Raw genomic sequence first — 15281 nt, 5'->3', positions numbered from 1 at the left:
AAGGACTCACTGCCTCCCCTTACTGGGGCTTATTACATCAGGAGTGGTGCAGTGGTGGAAGAAAATCCCCTAATAGCAGGGGAAGGAATGGATCTTACTTCTTTCCTTGAAAGTTCATTGGAGATAATTACTCAGAGGTTGACTCTGCTTGTTACTTTTGTGCTGGAGCCTGATAGGAATGCCGTATTAAGGCTTTCCTTGAGACACTTAGAAAATCTGTTTTTGGACTCAAAAATTCATATTTTTTCTGATCTCTCAAGGCCTACACGGATGAGACGGAGGGCCTTTCTGGAACTCCGCCCTAGAGTGCTGGCACTGGGAGCAACTTTCCTATTACGTTTTCCTTGTTATTCTAATGTAATGCTTGAGGGTAAACAGTTCCAATTTGTAGACCCAAAACAGTTAAAAGAATTTCTAGATGCTAGAGTGGAATTGAATGTTGTGTGCCCCCCCTAAATGCAGGCTGGGGTCTGATCCAGAGGTTGCAACCATTAGTTCGTAATTATTGCTATATGTTTTATTTTTAAATTCTAATTCTTGGATTCCAAATTTCCTAAACTTGTGGACAGAAAGGCTGTTAATGATATTTCCTTTTATTTCTTTTTTGCCTTTTGTATAAATGCCGATTGCATGTGATGATATATTAAAATATATGAATAAATACAATTAAAAAATTTAAAAAAAAGAAACCTCAGAGGTGACTCGTTCCACAAAAGGTAAGTCACCCTTATGACTTGCCTAAATAGTCATCGGTTTCGCTTAAATATATCTTTTTAATGTCAACTTTAATAACCTCTTTTAAGTAAATATTCCAAATCTTCAGTTAGCATGTTTAGTCATTTTAAATAAAAGCTTCACTTAGCTTAGTGCAAAGACCTCTCGATGACATGGGCCATGTTTTGTTGCTTCAGGGCATGGTCCTAAAACAACATTAGTAAATCAAATACTGTAAAAAAAATTGTTACAAAGTGTGTTAAAACATAACAAAATGTTCAGTCAGTATACACCTTTGAACTGCGTGGCAGACTGTTTCTGATCGATATAGTATCGTTTTAAAATGGCATCCACTACTCCAGGATGCTATTTAATTCATAGCACAAGGACTCAGTAACCAGTCAAGAAGCGCTACATCATCAGTGCATCATATCAAAGATATCTAATCAGTTTCTAAGTTAAGGCCCTGCGGTTCCACAGTACGTAATTCAAAAATCCATCTCTGTTCTTTATAATTGAGAAGATGTGCTATCACCTCCCTCCCACCCCATCTTGATTTCATCTAACACACACCATCTTATGTCTTCGGCCATATAATTAACCTCCCTCCAGTGGGCAACCAGTGGTGCTGTATGAACCAAATTTGCAATATGAGATTTATGTTTGTTGAGTCTGACCTTAACAGGACTGGATGTTATACCAATGTAGATCTTGTCACACAGGCACACTGTCACATAAATCACATAATTTGAGTCACAAGATCTGTTTTTTCTTGCTGTAATAATGTGGACCATCATAGGATATCTCGAATTTAAGCCCTCCATGGTGCTACTGCAGCAATTGCAATGGCCACAGGATCTGTATCCAATTAATATTTCCTCCTCTTCAGCATAGTAATCAATTTGTTTGTAGAACAATATTTCTCCTAGGTATGTCCCCTCCGGTAAGCAACTGCGGGGACATCCTTAAAACATTTATGTGCAGATAGTAGCAGCCAGTACCTGTAAATCAATAAAACAACTTGAGCACTCTTCCAATAAGGTAATACTGCCACTAACTTGTCCTGTGTCTGATCATTGTTGTATTATAATAACAATTCTTTATGTGCATGTTTGGGATAACTACGTTGTAAAAATCGCTGTCTTAAATTGTATGCTTGATCTTCAAAATCTTCCAAAGATGAGCAGATCGTGAATGCCCTCAAAAAGTGACTAATAGAGACTTACCCTTAAATGGTACGGGTGAAAACTTTGAAAATGGAACAAGATGTTCTTTGCTACATTTTTGCGGTAAAGAGAAGTCGCAAACCCCCCTTACACACAAGTGACATGTACATGTTTATAAACAGCTTGAGAGTCTGAAGGTGGACAAAGCTGTGGGGCCAGATGGGATACATCCTAGGATACTGAGAGAGCTCAGAGAGGTCTTAGCAGGACCTCTTAAAGATTTATTTAATAGATCTTTAGAGACGGGAGAGGTTCCATGGGATTGGAGGTGAGTGGATTTGGTTCTTCTTCACAAAAGTGGAGACAGGAAAGAAGTGGGAAACTACAGACCGGTAAGTCTCACTTTGGTGGTAAGAAAAATAATGGAGTCACTGCTGAAATAAAGGATAGTTAACTTTCTAGAAGCCAACGGGTTACAGGACCCAAGGCAATATGGCTTTACCAAAGGAAATTCCTGCCAAATGAATCTTATTGACTTCTTTGACTTGGTGACCAAATAACTGCTCCATAGGAAGCTTGAATAACTGGAAAATGTTAACCGATGTTTGAATCTTAGGAGTAGCACGGTAATATAGTCAGCATATATGAAAATTTTACTTTAATTGCTTCAAGAACAACTCCCAGTGACTACAAAAAGGTGGTATATCAAATCCCATACCCTTTCCCTTTCCCTTAATAAAACATTAAATAAAATAGGAGAAAGTGGCGAAACTTGTGGAACTCTTCAATGAGCTTTCCAAGAATCAGATACAAGACCTTGCATTTTCACTATTATATGATCGTCTACATAGAAAACCTTGAGACCAACTCAGAGCTTTCCTGAATACCAAATCCACTTAGAGTTTGTAATAAAAGATCATGATCTACAAGGTCAAAAGAGCTTGACAAGTCAGATTAATAACAGAACATTGACCTTGGCTCAAAAAAGATTTTCCGTGGGCAATCAAAGAGCCCACAATTGTTTCCGTCATGCTGAACCCACTACAGAATCCTGGCTGAGAAGAGTGAAGGATTTCAAATCTATCTAAACAGCTTTCCAGTTGTTTAGTAACCCAACCTTCCAAAATCTAAGTAGTGGAATAGAAGCCACTGGTCTGTAGTTGGTTACCTCTTGGGTATCTCTCTTGCTGTTCTTTAATGTAATGTAACATTCATTGGTTACAAGACCAGCTCCTTCAAGAAGCAGTTTTCTTTGGCATCTGCAAACTTTACCTTCATAGCATACTCTGAGGAAATTAATTTTGCTTCTCCTCCTATCAGATGAGTCCAAATGTGTGGGTTATGTCCCCTTACCAGGAGATGGAGGCAGAGAAGAATTGTCCAAAGGTGGTACAGTTGGTCTGGTTAGCCAGTATTCTTCTTCAGCAGATTGGTGTTGGGTGGGGAGGAATGTGTCTGGATGGTACAGCAGGATCCAAGGTCTCACAGGGCATAAACTCCTAAGGGGCTTTCCTTTAGAATCCAGACAGAGGTTCAGGGGTTCAGGAGTAAGCTCCCCTTTCAGGGCCTCTGGATCCCCAAGACCTGAACAAGCCTGCCACCACAAAACCTCTCGTTGCTATGTTCCCTTCTTCCCTTCGCAGAAAAACATACTTAGGGCATCTGGGTAGGCCAAGACAGAGTGTAAGTTTATGTTTCAACAATTTTTATTGATGATATAACAAAATTAACAGTCAACAATCTCAGTATATATCCATTTGAAAACAAGACAAACGGAGTACAAGCATGGTGAAAATCTCATCATCAAAATATTTAACATTTTCTCCCCCTCCAACTCCACCCCCCACCCCACCCCCTCAAAGTGTATTCCACGCTGTTTATTAGCTTTTGAGTATAGTTCAAACAAATAAAACTCATCATCACAATCAATTGCTGTAACCATCAACATTCAAAAGAAGCGTAGAGAGCCTGGTTTCTTATAGCTCTCCACCATTTTATGGTTCAACAATTTATCTTAATGATTCAACATTTACAATACAGCCTACAAATTCAATTTGAACCCCATTAGGTAACATGTCATAGCCACACAATAGTAACGTTCCCCTTTATCATCAATAGTTTGCAATAAGTCCCCCCTCCCCCCCGCCAACAACACTGCTATACCCATCAGACTTTTACTTGCCTACTCCCCCCCGCCCTCTATCCCCCTTCCCCCCGAGTTATAAGAAAAACCATATCAATAAAACAGACCAACAATGAAAATCCCCCTCCCCCCATCCACCCCCCCCCAGGAGATACCCAAAATTTTCGATCTATACCTCTTTGCTACTGCTTTCGACTCCTAACCATGACTCACTTACTCAACACCCTCACTTATCACCCCTACCACTGCAATTTCCCCACCCCTTGCTGTCTGTTCGTCTGTCCAATTTAGATTGTAAGCTCTGTTGAACAGGGACTGTCTTTTCATGTTAATTTTTACAGCGCTGCGTAAGCCTAGTAGCGCTATAGAAATGTTTAATAGTAGTATATCTGAAATGGATGACTCCCTTTCAACTGAAAACTTAAAGCGAATTGATCACTAAACTCCTCCCTTTAGGAGATAAGCTTTGGATATATGGCCCCCAAATGTCCAGAAACTTCCTCCGCCGCTTAGGGGAACAGCCCACCCCTCTCCTTTCAAATAACATGAATTCATGCCGTCTGTTCCGCCAGTGCCAGAAATCCGGGGGGGACTCCTCCATCCATTGACTCATTATAAGCCGCTTACCAATCAAAGACAGGGTGTAAGTTTAAAAATGAAAACAAGTAGTGGAGGGATACTTGGTGGTGCAGGGGGTGTATAGAGATGGCAGACTGTGACGTGGGAGCAATGCTGCAGGCTCCTGCCCCAACTGTGATGGGAAGGTGGGTGCACTTCTTGCATGGGGTTTATGTAAGTGCCAGTGTCAGGTTACCCTCCAGTTGCAACTGTGTATGCAGCAGGCTGGGAGTCTGGGACTGAACCTCTGCTGGAGTCTGCAGCTGGCTCCACCACTATCTTGGCTATGATGTGATAGGAAGCAACAGAAGAGCATCCTGTTGCATTCTAGTACTTACTAATTAAGAAAAACATTATTCATTTTTTGATGTATGGCTGTCTATATAAAGAACAAATAAAAGTAGTTGTTGAAGACTTCCTATTAACCATCTTTAGACTTGAGGGTCACTTGTGTTGCACATAATTTCCATTAAATAGTTGCCATACAGCAGGCTGTGTCTCTTCTGCATTTTAAATTGGGCCTCAGCATGTGGAACCTCGGATTCACATTTATTTATTAGGATTTATTTATTACCTTTTTGAAGGAATACACACAAGGTGGTGTACAGCAAGAATAAGTCAAACATAGGCAATAGATAATTACAGCAATGAAAATATTCAAATAGCAATACAAGATATAGCTCCAAAAACGTTTTACATGTATCAAAGATACCAAATGGTGAATGGAGGACATCTATAAAACCAAATTCAGTCCAAATTCAAATTTTCCCTCATGTGCCCTGAGCATTGTAAAGTACTAGGTGATGCTTTGCATTTTAAGAGCTAACACAACCCTGGAAGCATGCGAATTAGTGCTGCTGAAATGCCTTCCCACATCCTTTACGTAGATGTCAGATGTGCTGGATTTTTTGGAATAGATAAGTGATTGCATCTTTTGATGTTACATTTGATGTTAACATTTGATGCTGTGTCTCAAAAAATTCTTAGGGATTGCTACCTCTTGAATCACTGTGGCAATGTTTGAGTTTCCACTCATATTTATTGGGTACCTTTTCACTTTATTCGATGGAGGTGTAAATGATGGAGGTACAAATGATTGAATCTGCTTGATGATTGTGACCTGTAATAGATTTGTGCTATGAGAGGTCTGTTGACCTGTTTGGACTGAATTTGCTTTTATATGATGACCTCCATTCATCATTTGGTATCTTGATACATGTAAAAAGATTTTGGAGCTATCACTCTATGACCTATTATTTTGTTCTTTGGATCATATTTCTTAGTTGGTCATCTTGTTTTATATAGTGCCCTCTCTTCGTTTTGATAGTATGATATATTACAATGACACAACAGGGGGAAGAGACTGATGTACAGATGAACTCTTCTCCCTTGTAGGCTTACATCAGCTCCCCCCCCCCCTCCAAGTTTGAGATAATCATACAGCATGTCGCCTTCGCCATGCAGAAGACCTAGGGGTCAGAGCACAGGAGTGAGGGTAAGGTAGATCTCCTGCCAAGGCCCTCGGCAGACAGATAAGAAGAAGCTTTGCTGGGTCCTGGATCTCTAATTTCAATTCCATTGCTGCCTCCAATTACTAGACCTTAGTGGGATGGAGGGTTGCCACTCCTGTTTTTTGTTACCCCCCCCCCCCCCAAAAAAAAAAAAAGGAAAGAAAAAAAGCCATGGGTTTTATGGAAAAGGACAATTTTTTTTTTTGTTATGGTGTTCTGTGTTAACCTAGTTAATTAGCTTTGTCAGTAGAATAGTGGCTATCCAGCTCAACTGCACCACCTGTTATACCAAGCTTGGTGTAGAAGTTTTTCTGTGCCTCCATCTGCTGGTACGGTAACATAAATTGCATGTCTGAACTTGCAGGGTTCAAGGAAAGGAAATTAACAATAAGTCTAAATTTCACTGTTAGCATCTCATTCAATTCATATTAGGGTAATTGAAATCTTCCTTTATTGCCATGCTTCTGACTTTGGTAGCCTGTCTAGTTTGTTTAACTTTTCATAGTTTGACTTGCTATTCTGGTCCAGGAGATTATAGAATAGCCCCACTGCTGTGCTCTGTCCTGTCATACATAGAATTCTATTCATAGAGATTTCAGAGTTCAGTCTGTGTTTCATGCAGAGCTTTAATCCTAGTTGACTTTATGCCATCCTTATCATATAAACGTCTGTTTTCAAAGGGTTTAGGAAGGAATGAATGCTATATTTATACACCTATGTCAGTCTAGGTCACATTGTTTCAGGATCTTCTTGCCTCTATTGCACAGACACAAACAAAACAGATCTACAAATGTCTGTTTTCCTGTAGAAATCCACTCACACTCTCTCTTTCTTTCTTTCTTTCTTTCTTTCTTTCTTTCTTTCTTTCTTTCTTTCTTTCTTTCTTTCTTTCTTTCTTTCTTTCTTTCTTTCTTTCTTTCTTTCTTTCTTTCTTCTTTCTTTCTTTCTTTCTTTCTTTCTCTCTCTCTCTCTCTCTCTCTCTCATACCTAGATATGCTGCCACTGTGGTCCTAGGAATCATCTTTCTCCATTTTTTGGAGCGATTACCTTGGCTCCCAGTTGTGCTTAACATATTTAAGATCTGCTGTACAGTTTCATGTGATTTTGTATAATGGTCTTTCCATTTATTATTCAAATGTGCTTATGATTATGCTGAGTGATTTTTGGTATGTTTCTATTTTGTATATATCACTTATTTCTATATGTATTAATCTGATTTAAGGTTTTGTTGTGTTCCCCTCTATGCTGAGTGGGAGTCCGCCACCTATAGTTAGGCCAGCGGGGGAGTGCTGTTTCACTATCACATTGAGGGACAGGCAAGATCTGCAGGACTCCAGGGAACCTGTGTGTCCCTAGCAATTGAAAACACGGTATTGAAGCACTGCCCCCACTAGCTGCAGTTGAAGAACTCCAGCTCAGCTTAGAGGGAACAGTGCCCGGGGTTGGTGGTAGTTTTAGATAATATGGAATATGATTTGAAATAAATAAATCTCTGCCCTTGACCAGACAAGGCACAATTCAGCTTGAGTGCTGGCTCAGCTACCTCCTACCCATGCCTAAGAAGAGAGAAGACTGTTGTGTGCACCCTGAGAGCCTGAGAAGTGTTGCAGGCACCCATAAAGAGATGCAGCCATTTTGGGCCTTTAGAGAGAGATGGCGTGCCAGTCTGTAACTCCATCAAAGACACAATGACTTAATGCTGGTTATCGCTGCCAAGCTATAAATGTAGGGAGAAGCTGAGGAGCAGCTAGATGGAAGGAGGAGAGTGGAATGGAAGAACTGATAGGAAAGGAGTTTGAGGACAAATAGAATCCAACTTTCTTGCCTTTAATTGGTTATGTGGAGGAGTGGCCTAGTGGTTAGAGTGCCAGTCTTGACATCCAGAGGTGAGCTAGTACTAAAATAGGTGTGAGCAAAATCTAAATAAATAAATAAATTGGCAAAAACTAAAAGATCAACAAGATTTGTCAGTTAAAGGCAAGAAAGTTGGATTCCATTTGTCCTCAAACTCCACCAGTAGTGAAAAAGGTAATAATGATAAAACTGAGGGGGGAGGCAGTATGGGATCTACCAAGTCTCAAATAATACAAAGAAATTGAGGCAGATGGATGTCCAAAGGTCGAGGAAACCAGAGCCACAGGGGTCCAACAACGAGAGTCAGATGGAGGGATGACTCGCCATAATTAATTTGTCAAATATAATTATCTACAGTGAAAGAATCTCTTCTGGCGAAAGGGCTTTCTTTTGTTCCCTCTTGTAAACAGTAACCTTTTCAATTCCGTGTGGATTTTGAAAACTTTATTAGGTCTTTGCAATTAAAAGCATTTTTTTGTAGACAAGCCAGACTCAAGGGATCTTTTTCGGATTGTATAGCAAAAAGCTCTTGGGTCCCTCCAGGCACTGTGAACCCAGCTATTGCTATTTTTCGTCAACTTGTTCTTCAGGAGGTAGAATAATCCGAGCATAATATATTGCGAGTTATGTAAGCGAAACAAGACACACTTGTTGAAGAAAAGATTGTCAGATAGGCAGTGCACTGCAGTACGGAGGATAAATGGAGCAGTCCCAGATGGCGACACTGGAGAGATTGTAGCGGGAATCGCTTTGGATAGCACTACCATTTTTTAAGTTAAGTGTGGACTGTTAAGCTTTGCGTTTTCTACCTCTTGGATATTTTGCAGTGAGCAGGTTAGCCTTTTCCAAACATATAGACTTTTACATGGTTAACATTTTAATTTTCTGCAACAATTAATGCCATCTTCTTTAATTTGTGTCTTCTGTCACCATAAGTGTATGTTTCCCATACATGCAGTTTCAAGGTATGTGCTTTGCGCTTTGATAGTCATTGCACTTCTTACATAGTCTGATTTTTCTCCTCTGCTTCGCTAGGCTCCACTTCACACTCCTGTGACAGAAGACAAGTTTGGGATTTTGACAAAGAAGTATTATATTCCTGTGCCAATTCTTCCAGGTATGGCCTAGCAAGAGATTGCACTGCCTGCCAGAGATACTGAGACAAAGCCCCTCACAGCATAGTAGATGATGGCAGCAAAGACCCGTTTGCTCATCCAGTCCATGCTGTCAAGGATATAACCCAGCTGCCAGCCATATAATCTTGACTGCTTGGAGAATCACTGCTGTTCCAAGTCAGTTTTTGTTGTCTTCGCTGCTGCTGCTTCTTGTCATACCACACCCAGATCCCCCTCTCCCCACCCAAGCTTTCTTATAATCTAACCAGCTACCAAAACTAGTGAGGCTGTTGTCTAGACATGCAGCCTTCTAGTCCCTTTGGTCATTCTAGGCATTACTTGACAACCAAAAGAGTTAGCTGTGGCGTGGTTGGTTTTGGGGGAGTTGTAATCTATTAATACCAACCCATCTCTGTTTATCGCTAATGTGGAGTACATTTCACTTTCTAGCAAAGAAATGTATTTGATGGCCAGTAACTAAGGGGGTATTTAATAAGCTGTGCTAAGTAGCTAGTATGGACCCATGCTAATAAATACAGCAGCTAAAACTAGCCAGAGTGGTAAAAATATGGTATTAGGGGTGATGTTATTAACATTTGCTATAGTTAAGACATGTTATTTTACTGTTAGCCCAAGAATGAGCCTTAGTGATAGTACTGCAAGACTACCTATAGGGGGCATAGGTTCCCTTTTGAACCTCAGGGGCAGGAGCAGAGAAGGGGCTGCTTCCGTCCTGGTTTACTAGACTACTATGGCAACCTTAAGGTGAGCCGTGGGTGGTCGGTGGTGGAGAAGAAGGTTTAGGTACGGATGGTGGTAGGGAGCATAGCTTAGAGTGGAGGCTTATCTGTAAGGAATTGGGAACTTTGATTTTGAAAGGTATCTTGTGAATGGGTTGGAGTGGGAGAGGGGGATCAGCTGATGGAGCTTCGAGGGGGATGCTACTTGGAAGGGGTTCAGGTTTTGCTGCTGTGACAGCACCATGTTTTCAGGGGGTTTTTGTGCTGGGGCCCGCATTCATGCCTTGGCAGGTAGTGTAGGTGGGCAGGAAAAGTGGGCCTATGAGGTAAATGACTGCTTTGTGCAATAAATGCAGGGCACTCCCCCTGCTTTGCACATCTTAAGTTGTACAGTTAAGGTGTGGTAAGTGTAAAAACTTATCACACTTAAACATGCCCCTACATTTATTTTAAGTCCATCATCTATATATTCCATTTTTAGGTTTTTAGTTAATAAAATCATTTTTTGGCTCCTATTGCTCTTTATTTTGTGCATAATATTTAAATCCTTGGTGGTATGAATGGTCCTTTCTATTTTTTTTTTTTTTTAAATGTTTCAGCACCTCTGGGAGGAAAATACTGATTGAATGTACACTGGGAGGTATGACGAATTTTTGGACTGCATTCTCTGTTGCCTGAATCATGTGTGCATTGTAATCGTAGGACTTCCAATGAATAATCATGGAAATTATATTGTGCGGCTGGGCTACCTGGTGAGCTGGCTAGGGGAGCAAGCAGAAGCCCTCGGGGTTGAGGTCTATCCAGGCTATTCTGCTGCTGAGGTAGGCAAATTATATTCATTTCTCCACACAAGTTCTTTTTGGTTTTTCTTCATGTTAAAGGAAATGTTTTAAAGCAAACAGTAAATGCTGTAAAACTGTTTTTTGAACCCATGCTTTTATAGATCAGCAGTACCTCAAAAATTTTGCAACATGTCTGAAAGCAAACTTAAAATCAGGTATGGTTAAGAACAACTGTAGCAGTTATAAATTAAACTGCTGTCAAAGCCCAAAACCTGTGCTTCTAAATAAAAAGAGAAGGGTACTTACTAATGATAAGTAGCTTGTGTGTGTATATCTGCCACCTTTGGAAACTGATAAAACCCTGTCACCCATGGAAAGAATTGTATTCTGTGTGTTATGTATTTGGGATGAGGTGGAGGAAATTGAACAATTTAAATGGTTCAAGTGGAACTGGATGTATTTACTGCCGGCCATGTATTCTTGCTGCAAATTAAGATTTTGTAAGTATGAGGGACGCTGCATGTAAGCAATGCAGAGAGCTTGAGCCATTTTGTGACTTTAGTTCTAGAATGGGTAAAGGAATTGTTTTGTTTTTAGGTCCTTTTTCATGAAGATGGCAGTGTGAAGGGGATTGCCACTAATGATGTGGGAATCAGAAAGGATGGGTCACCAAAGGTATGTAAGTTTATCTTCTGACAGTGTTTTAGCAGCACATAGAATGTAATCATCCTGTTTCCAGCAGTACATTTTTCCTTTGTGCATTAAGTGAGGAGATTTGCTACAGACCAGCAGCTGGGTCATCTTCCTTTCTAATCTTTGTTTACATTTAAAAAATATATTTATTTATTTAATACCACTCCTCATAACAAAAAAACATCAAATCGGTTTCCAGAGAGATACCAGAAACACACAAAAAGGGAAACTGACGGGACAGCAGGGAAAAACAAACAGAAAAACAAGGATCAAGAATTATGAAAAATTAGGCTGCAAACCAGAAAATGCAAAGCCTAGCTAAACATTTCCTAAGTGAGCAGCAGAAGGATAAAATCCATTTGCATCCTCCAGTTACCCTGCTCTTCTGCCTGAGAAAATGCTATGTTTGGTTGTAGTCCTGGCATAGAAAATATAGTAACAAAAATGAATTGACCCATTCAGTCTGCCCTGTCCACACTGATAATATTTCCTAGTTACCAGCTGAAAATCTTGACTGTTTGTAAGAATATCATTCTTTATCCAACAGAAATCTTAATAGCAGATAATGGCCTATACTGCTCTTCTAGTTTCAGTTCTTGCCCATGTCTTATATTAATTAAGCAAGTATTTTTCAGGCTAAGGTTGACTAGGCGTCTAGAAGATCTTCTTACCTTCTTAAACTTCCGTTTAATTTAGAGTATTGTTATTCCATACTTTAATTACTGTAATGGTCTACTTCTGGGCTTGCATGGGAATATTTTAAAAGCCTTGCAGGTTGCTCAAAACGCTGCAGCCAGAGTCATTTATAACTATTCCCACTATACATGTCACTCTTTATTTTAAAAACGTTACATTGGCCCCCTATTAAACAGAGGATTGCTTTTAAAACTTTATTATTAGTATTCAAAGTGCAAAATAATCTGGTTCTCCTGTTCTATCTTCCTTACGATCATTCCAACCTGCAAGAGCTTTGAGATCTTCTAACGCTAACCTTTTGGAAGTGCCATCTTTTCAGGTTATCAAACTAGATGAATATTGCAGGTCTTCTTTTAAAGTTGAGGGGCCAAAATTGTGGAATGAGTTGCCTATGTACATAAGGTCTTTATGTTTCAACGATTTTTATTGATGAGTTCACATGGTAAACAAATCCATATCAATCAATATAAAACTGAGAACAAATAATTCTATCACATATTAATAAGCCTGAGATTTCTATCAAAGTTTTTCAATCGTCTCCCCTATCCCTTCCCTCTTGACGTCTCTTACTTTTGTAAATGTGTACTTGTACAATTACAGGACAATTGCATAACTATTAACAATAAACTTTTATCTTAAACTCTAATAATTATGTCTCGTGTATAACTCTGTGTGCTATCCCAACAGTGTGTGCAGGTGAATCCTCATTATTGTATTCTATCAAAGGATTGCTCTCCTGGCTAATAATACACATGTCCCTCCAATTTCCATGGAATATAACCCTCCCCAAAACTGTGCCCCCCCCTCCTCCTCCCCACCTCCCTCCCCCACTACTCTGATGAAAACTTCTACTTCATGGTTGAGCTACCTCTCCCTCTCCACGTGTTAAACTACCAGAGTGTAGGTTATTATTTACTGCTTCATTTGGCACTTTACGGTTCTTTCTGTGCGGACCACCCCATCTATGTATTCCCCCACTGGCCACCACCCATCTAAAATTACTTAACTCCCCCCTACCTTCCCCTTTATAGTATAGACAGAGTATTGAGCACTGCAGTTCTCACTTTATGGGAAATACTTTGCAAATATCTGTTCCAGATAGAAATAAATGCTTCTCTTTTCTTTGAGGTATCCTGTGCTGCTCTAGCCTCCCATAACATCAACTCGTGAAATTTATTCCTCCAAAACCAGATGGTGGGTGGCTCCTCTTGCATCCAATGCCTCAATATACATTTTTTCCCCACTGCATATGCTTTACCCATTAACAGATCCATGTTCTTGTCTGAGAGCTCATAGGCCCCCTTTTTGTTTAATAACACCCCTCTCCAAGAGGGAATTAGTCTGTGACCTATGAGAGTCTCAGAATAATTGTGGAGCCTTTTCCAAAAGATTTTCACTTTGGCACAACTCCAAAATGCATGTAAAAATGTATTTCTCCCTCGTTTACACTTTACACATTGAGCATCCGGTGCCCAACCAGCTCTTGCTGCTTGTGTTTGCGCTATGTATCCCCTATGTAATATCCTATACTGGCTCTCCTGTAGCTCCGCCCCACCTACTTGCCTGGGGATATCTTTTATCAATTTTCGAAATTTACTCCCTTCAGTTCATATCCCAGGTCTTTACTCCATGCCTCTGTAAGTGCTCCATAGTTTCGGGGCGGACAGAGCTTCATCAAAGCTCGGTGCAAACTGGATATGGAAACGTGACCATGTGCGTCCCCTTTTAAAAATTCTTGGAGTTTTTGTCCCAATTTTGTGCCCAAAGCCTCCTGATCTAAGCTGTACCAATAGTGATGTAATTGTCTATATGTATAGTGATCCTTGTTGGTTAAGGAAAGCCTCCACCGCAGGTCTGGAAATGTATACAAACCTCCCTCCTCATTTACTATGTGTGTTCCATTAGGGTGATTCCCATATCTGCCCAGCTCTTGATTAACCTAGCCTCCAGTCCTGGTGGAAAATCTCTATTCCCCCGGAATGGAAGCTGATCACTAACATTTGGGTTTTGATTCCAAGCTGTCATGAGAGAGCGCCAGACCTGTCTTAAGGGTTGTGATAGTATACTTTTCTTACACGTTGGCGGCAAGACCTTACACGTTGGACCTGTAAGAGAAAGTTGGCATGCCAAGGTTTATATAGTGCCTGTTCCCACCTAACCGGAGTAAATTGTTCTGTGTCCAGTATCCAATCCCGGAGGTGCCGCATGAGACATGCTTGATTATACCGTCGGAGATTGGGTAGGCCCAGACCTCCCTGTTCCCAATTATCGTACATAAGGTTTTTAAAGGCGTTAGATCAATTTAGGAGGGAGCTTAAAACACTGTTATTCTTTAGAAGCATTTGGCTACCAGCAATCCTCTGTTTAGGTACGAGTCATATGTACTTTGGTAATCTAGTGAGTAATGTATAGTTGATGTTAGTTTGCTTATTGTGTGTGGAGTCCTTAGTGTAGTATGTACGTGATATGTTTTTGCTATGATTTGTCATTTCATCACTATGAGTGTACTTATTGTAAACCACCAAGATTTGTACGGATTGTGCGGGTTATAAATGTTTTAAATAAATGAGTTGTTCAGTAGTATTCTTAATCAAACAGGAGAGTTTTTCTTCATTGGTTCTCTGCAGTCCTCAGTGAATAACCATATAAGGTTCCATACTTATTCAAGTCCCCTTTCCTACCCTACACCAACCCATCTTATGTCCTCTCCCTTACCAGTGCTTCTGGGCAGCCCAGCTGTTTTCTTTCCTCCTATCCTACATGTTCCCTAGGGTTCAGATCCTTCTCGTTCCACTGGTACTGCTTTCCATCTTGGTTTTATATCATGAGTATAAAGAACCTATTCAAGATTCCTGTATGTTTCACAGGTATCTATATACTCTGTTTTTCTTGTAAAGCTAATAGCCTCAGTTTGTGGGTCCTTGATGGCCTTTTTGTGCGTGGACATTTTTTGAGAGTCGGCACCTAGACTTGAAGCCTATTCTCCAGGAAAGTGTTATACGTGAGAAGATGATATCTTTTTGTTTTCTTGTGTTCTCTGACACCCCCTCCCCCCATTTAAAGCACATAAGAACATAAAAGTAGCCATACTGGGTCAGACCAAACGGTCCGTCTAGCCCAGTATTCCGTTTCCAAATAGTGGCCAAGCCAGGTCACAAGTACCTGGCAGAAACCCAATTATTAGTAACATTCCATGCTATCAACCCTGGGGCAAACAGCTGCCTCCCCATGTCTGTCTCAATAGCAAAC

At 40.4% G+C, this 15281-nt stretch overlaps 1 protein-coding gene across 1 annotated transcript in view; it reads left to right on the top strand.

Annotated features, from left to right (window-relative positions):
- Positions 1-15281, top strand: part of ETFDH (electron transfer flavoprotein dehydrogenase) — a 128571-nt gene that overhangs the window by 18318 nt on the left and 94972 nt on the right. Inside the window, exons 4-6 of the mRNA XM_030191603.1 lie at positions 9042-9123; positions 10564-10682; positions 11241-11318. Of these exons, the coding sequence (XP_030047463.1) occupies positions 9042-9123; positions 10564-10682; positions 11241-11318 (279 nt within the window). The remainder of the gene's footprint in view (positions 1-9041; positions 9124-10563; positions 10683-11240; positions 11319-15281) is intronic.

This window comes from Microcaecilia unicolor, chromosome 2, assembly GCF_901765095.1.
Source record: "Microcaecilia unicolor chromosome 2, aMicUni1.1, whole genome shotgun sequence".
Taxonomy (NCBI): Eukaryota; Metazoa; Chordata; class Amphibia; order Gymnophiona; family Siphonopidae; genus Microcaecilia; species Microcaecilia unicolor.
Note: the sequence above shows the minus strand (reverse complement) of the source record. Positions and strands in the feature narration are given on the sequence as shown.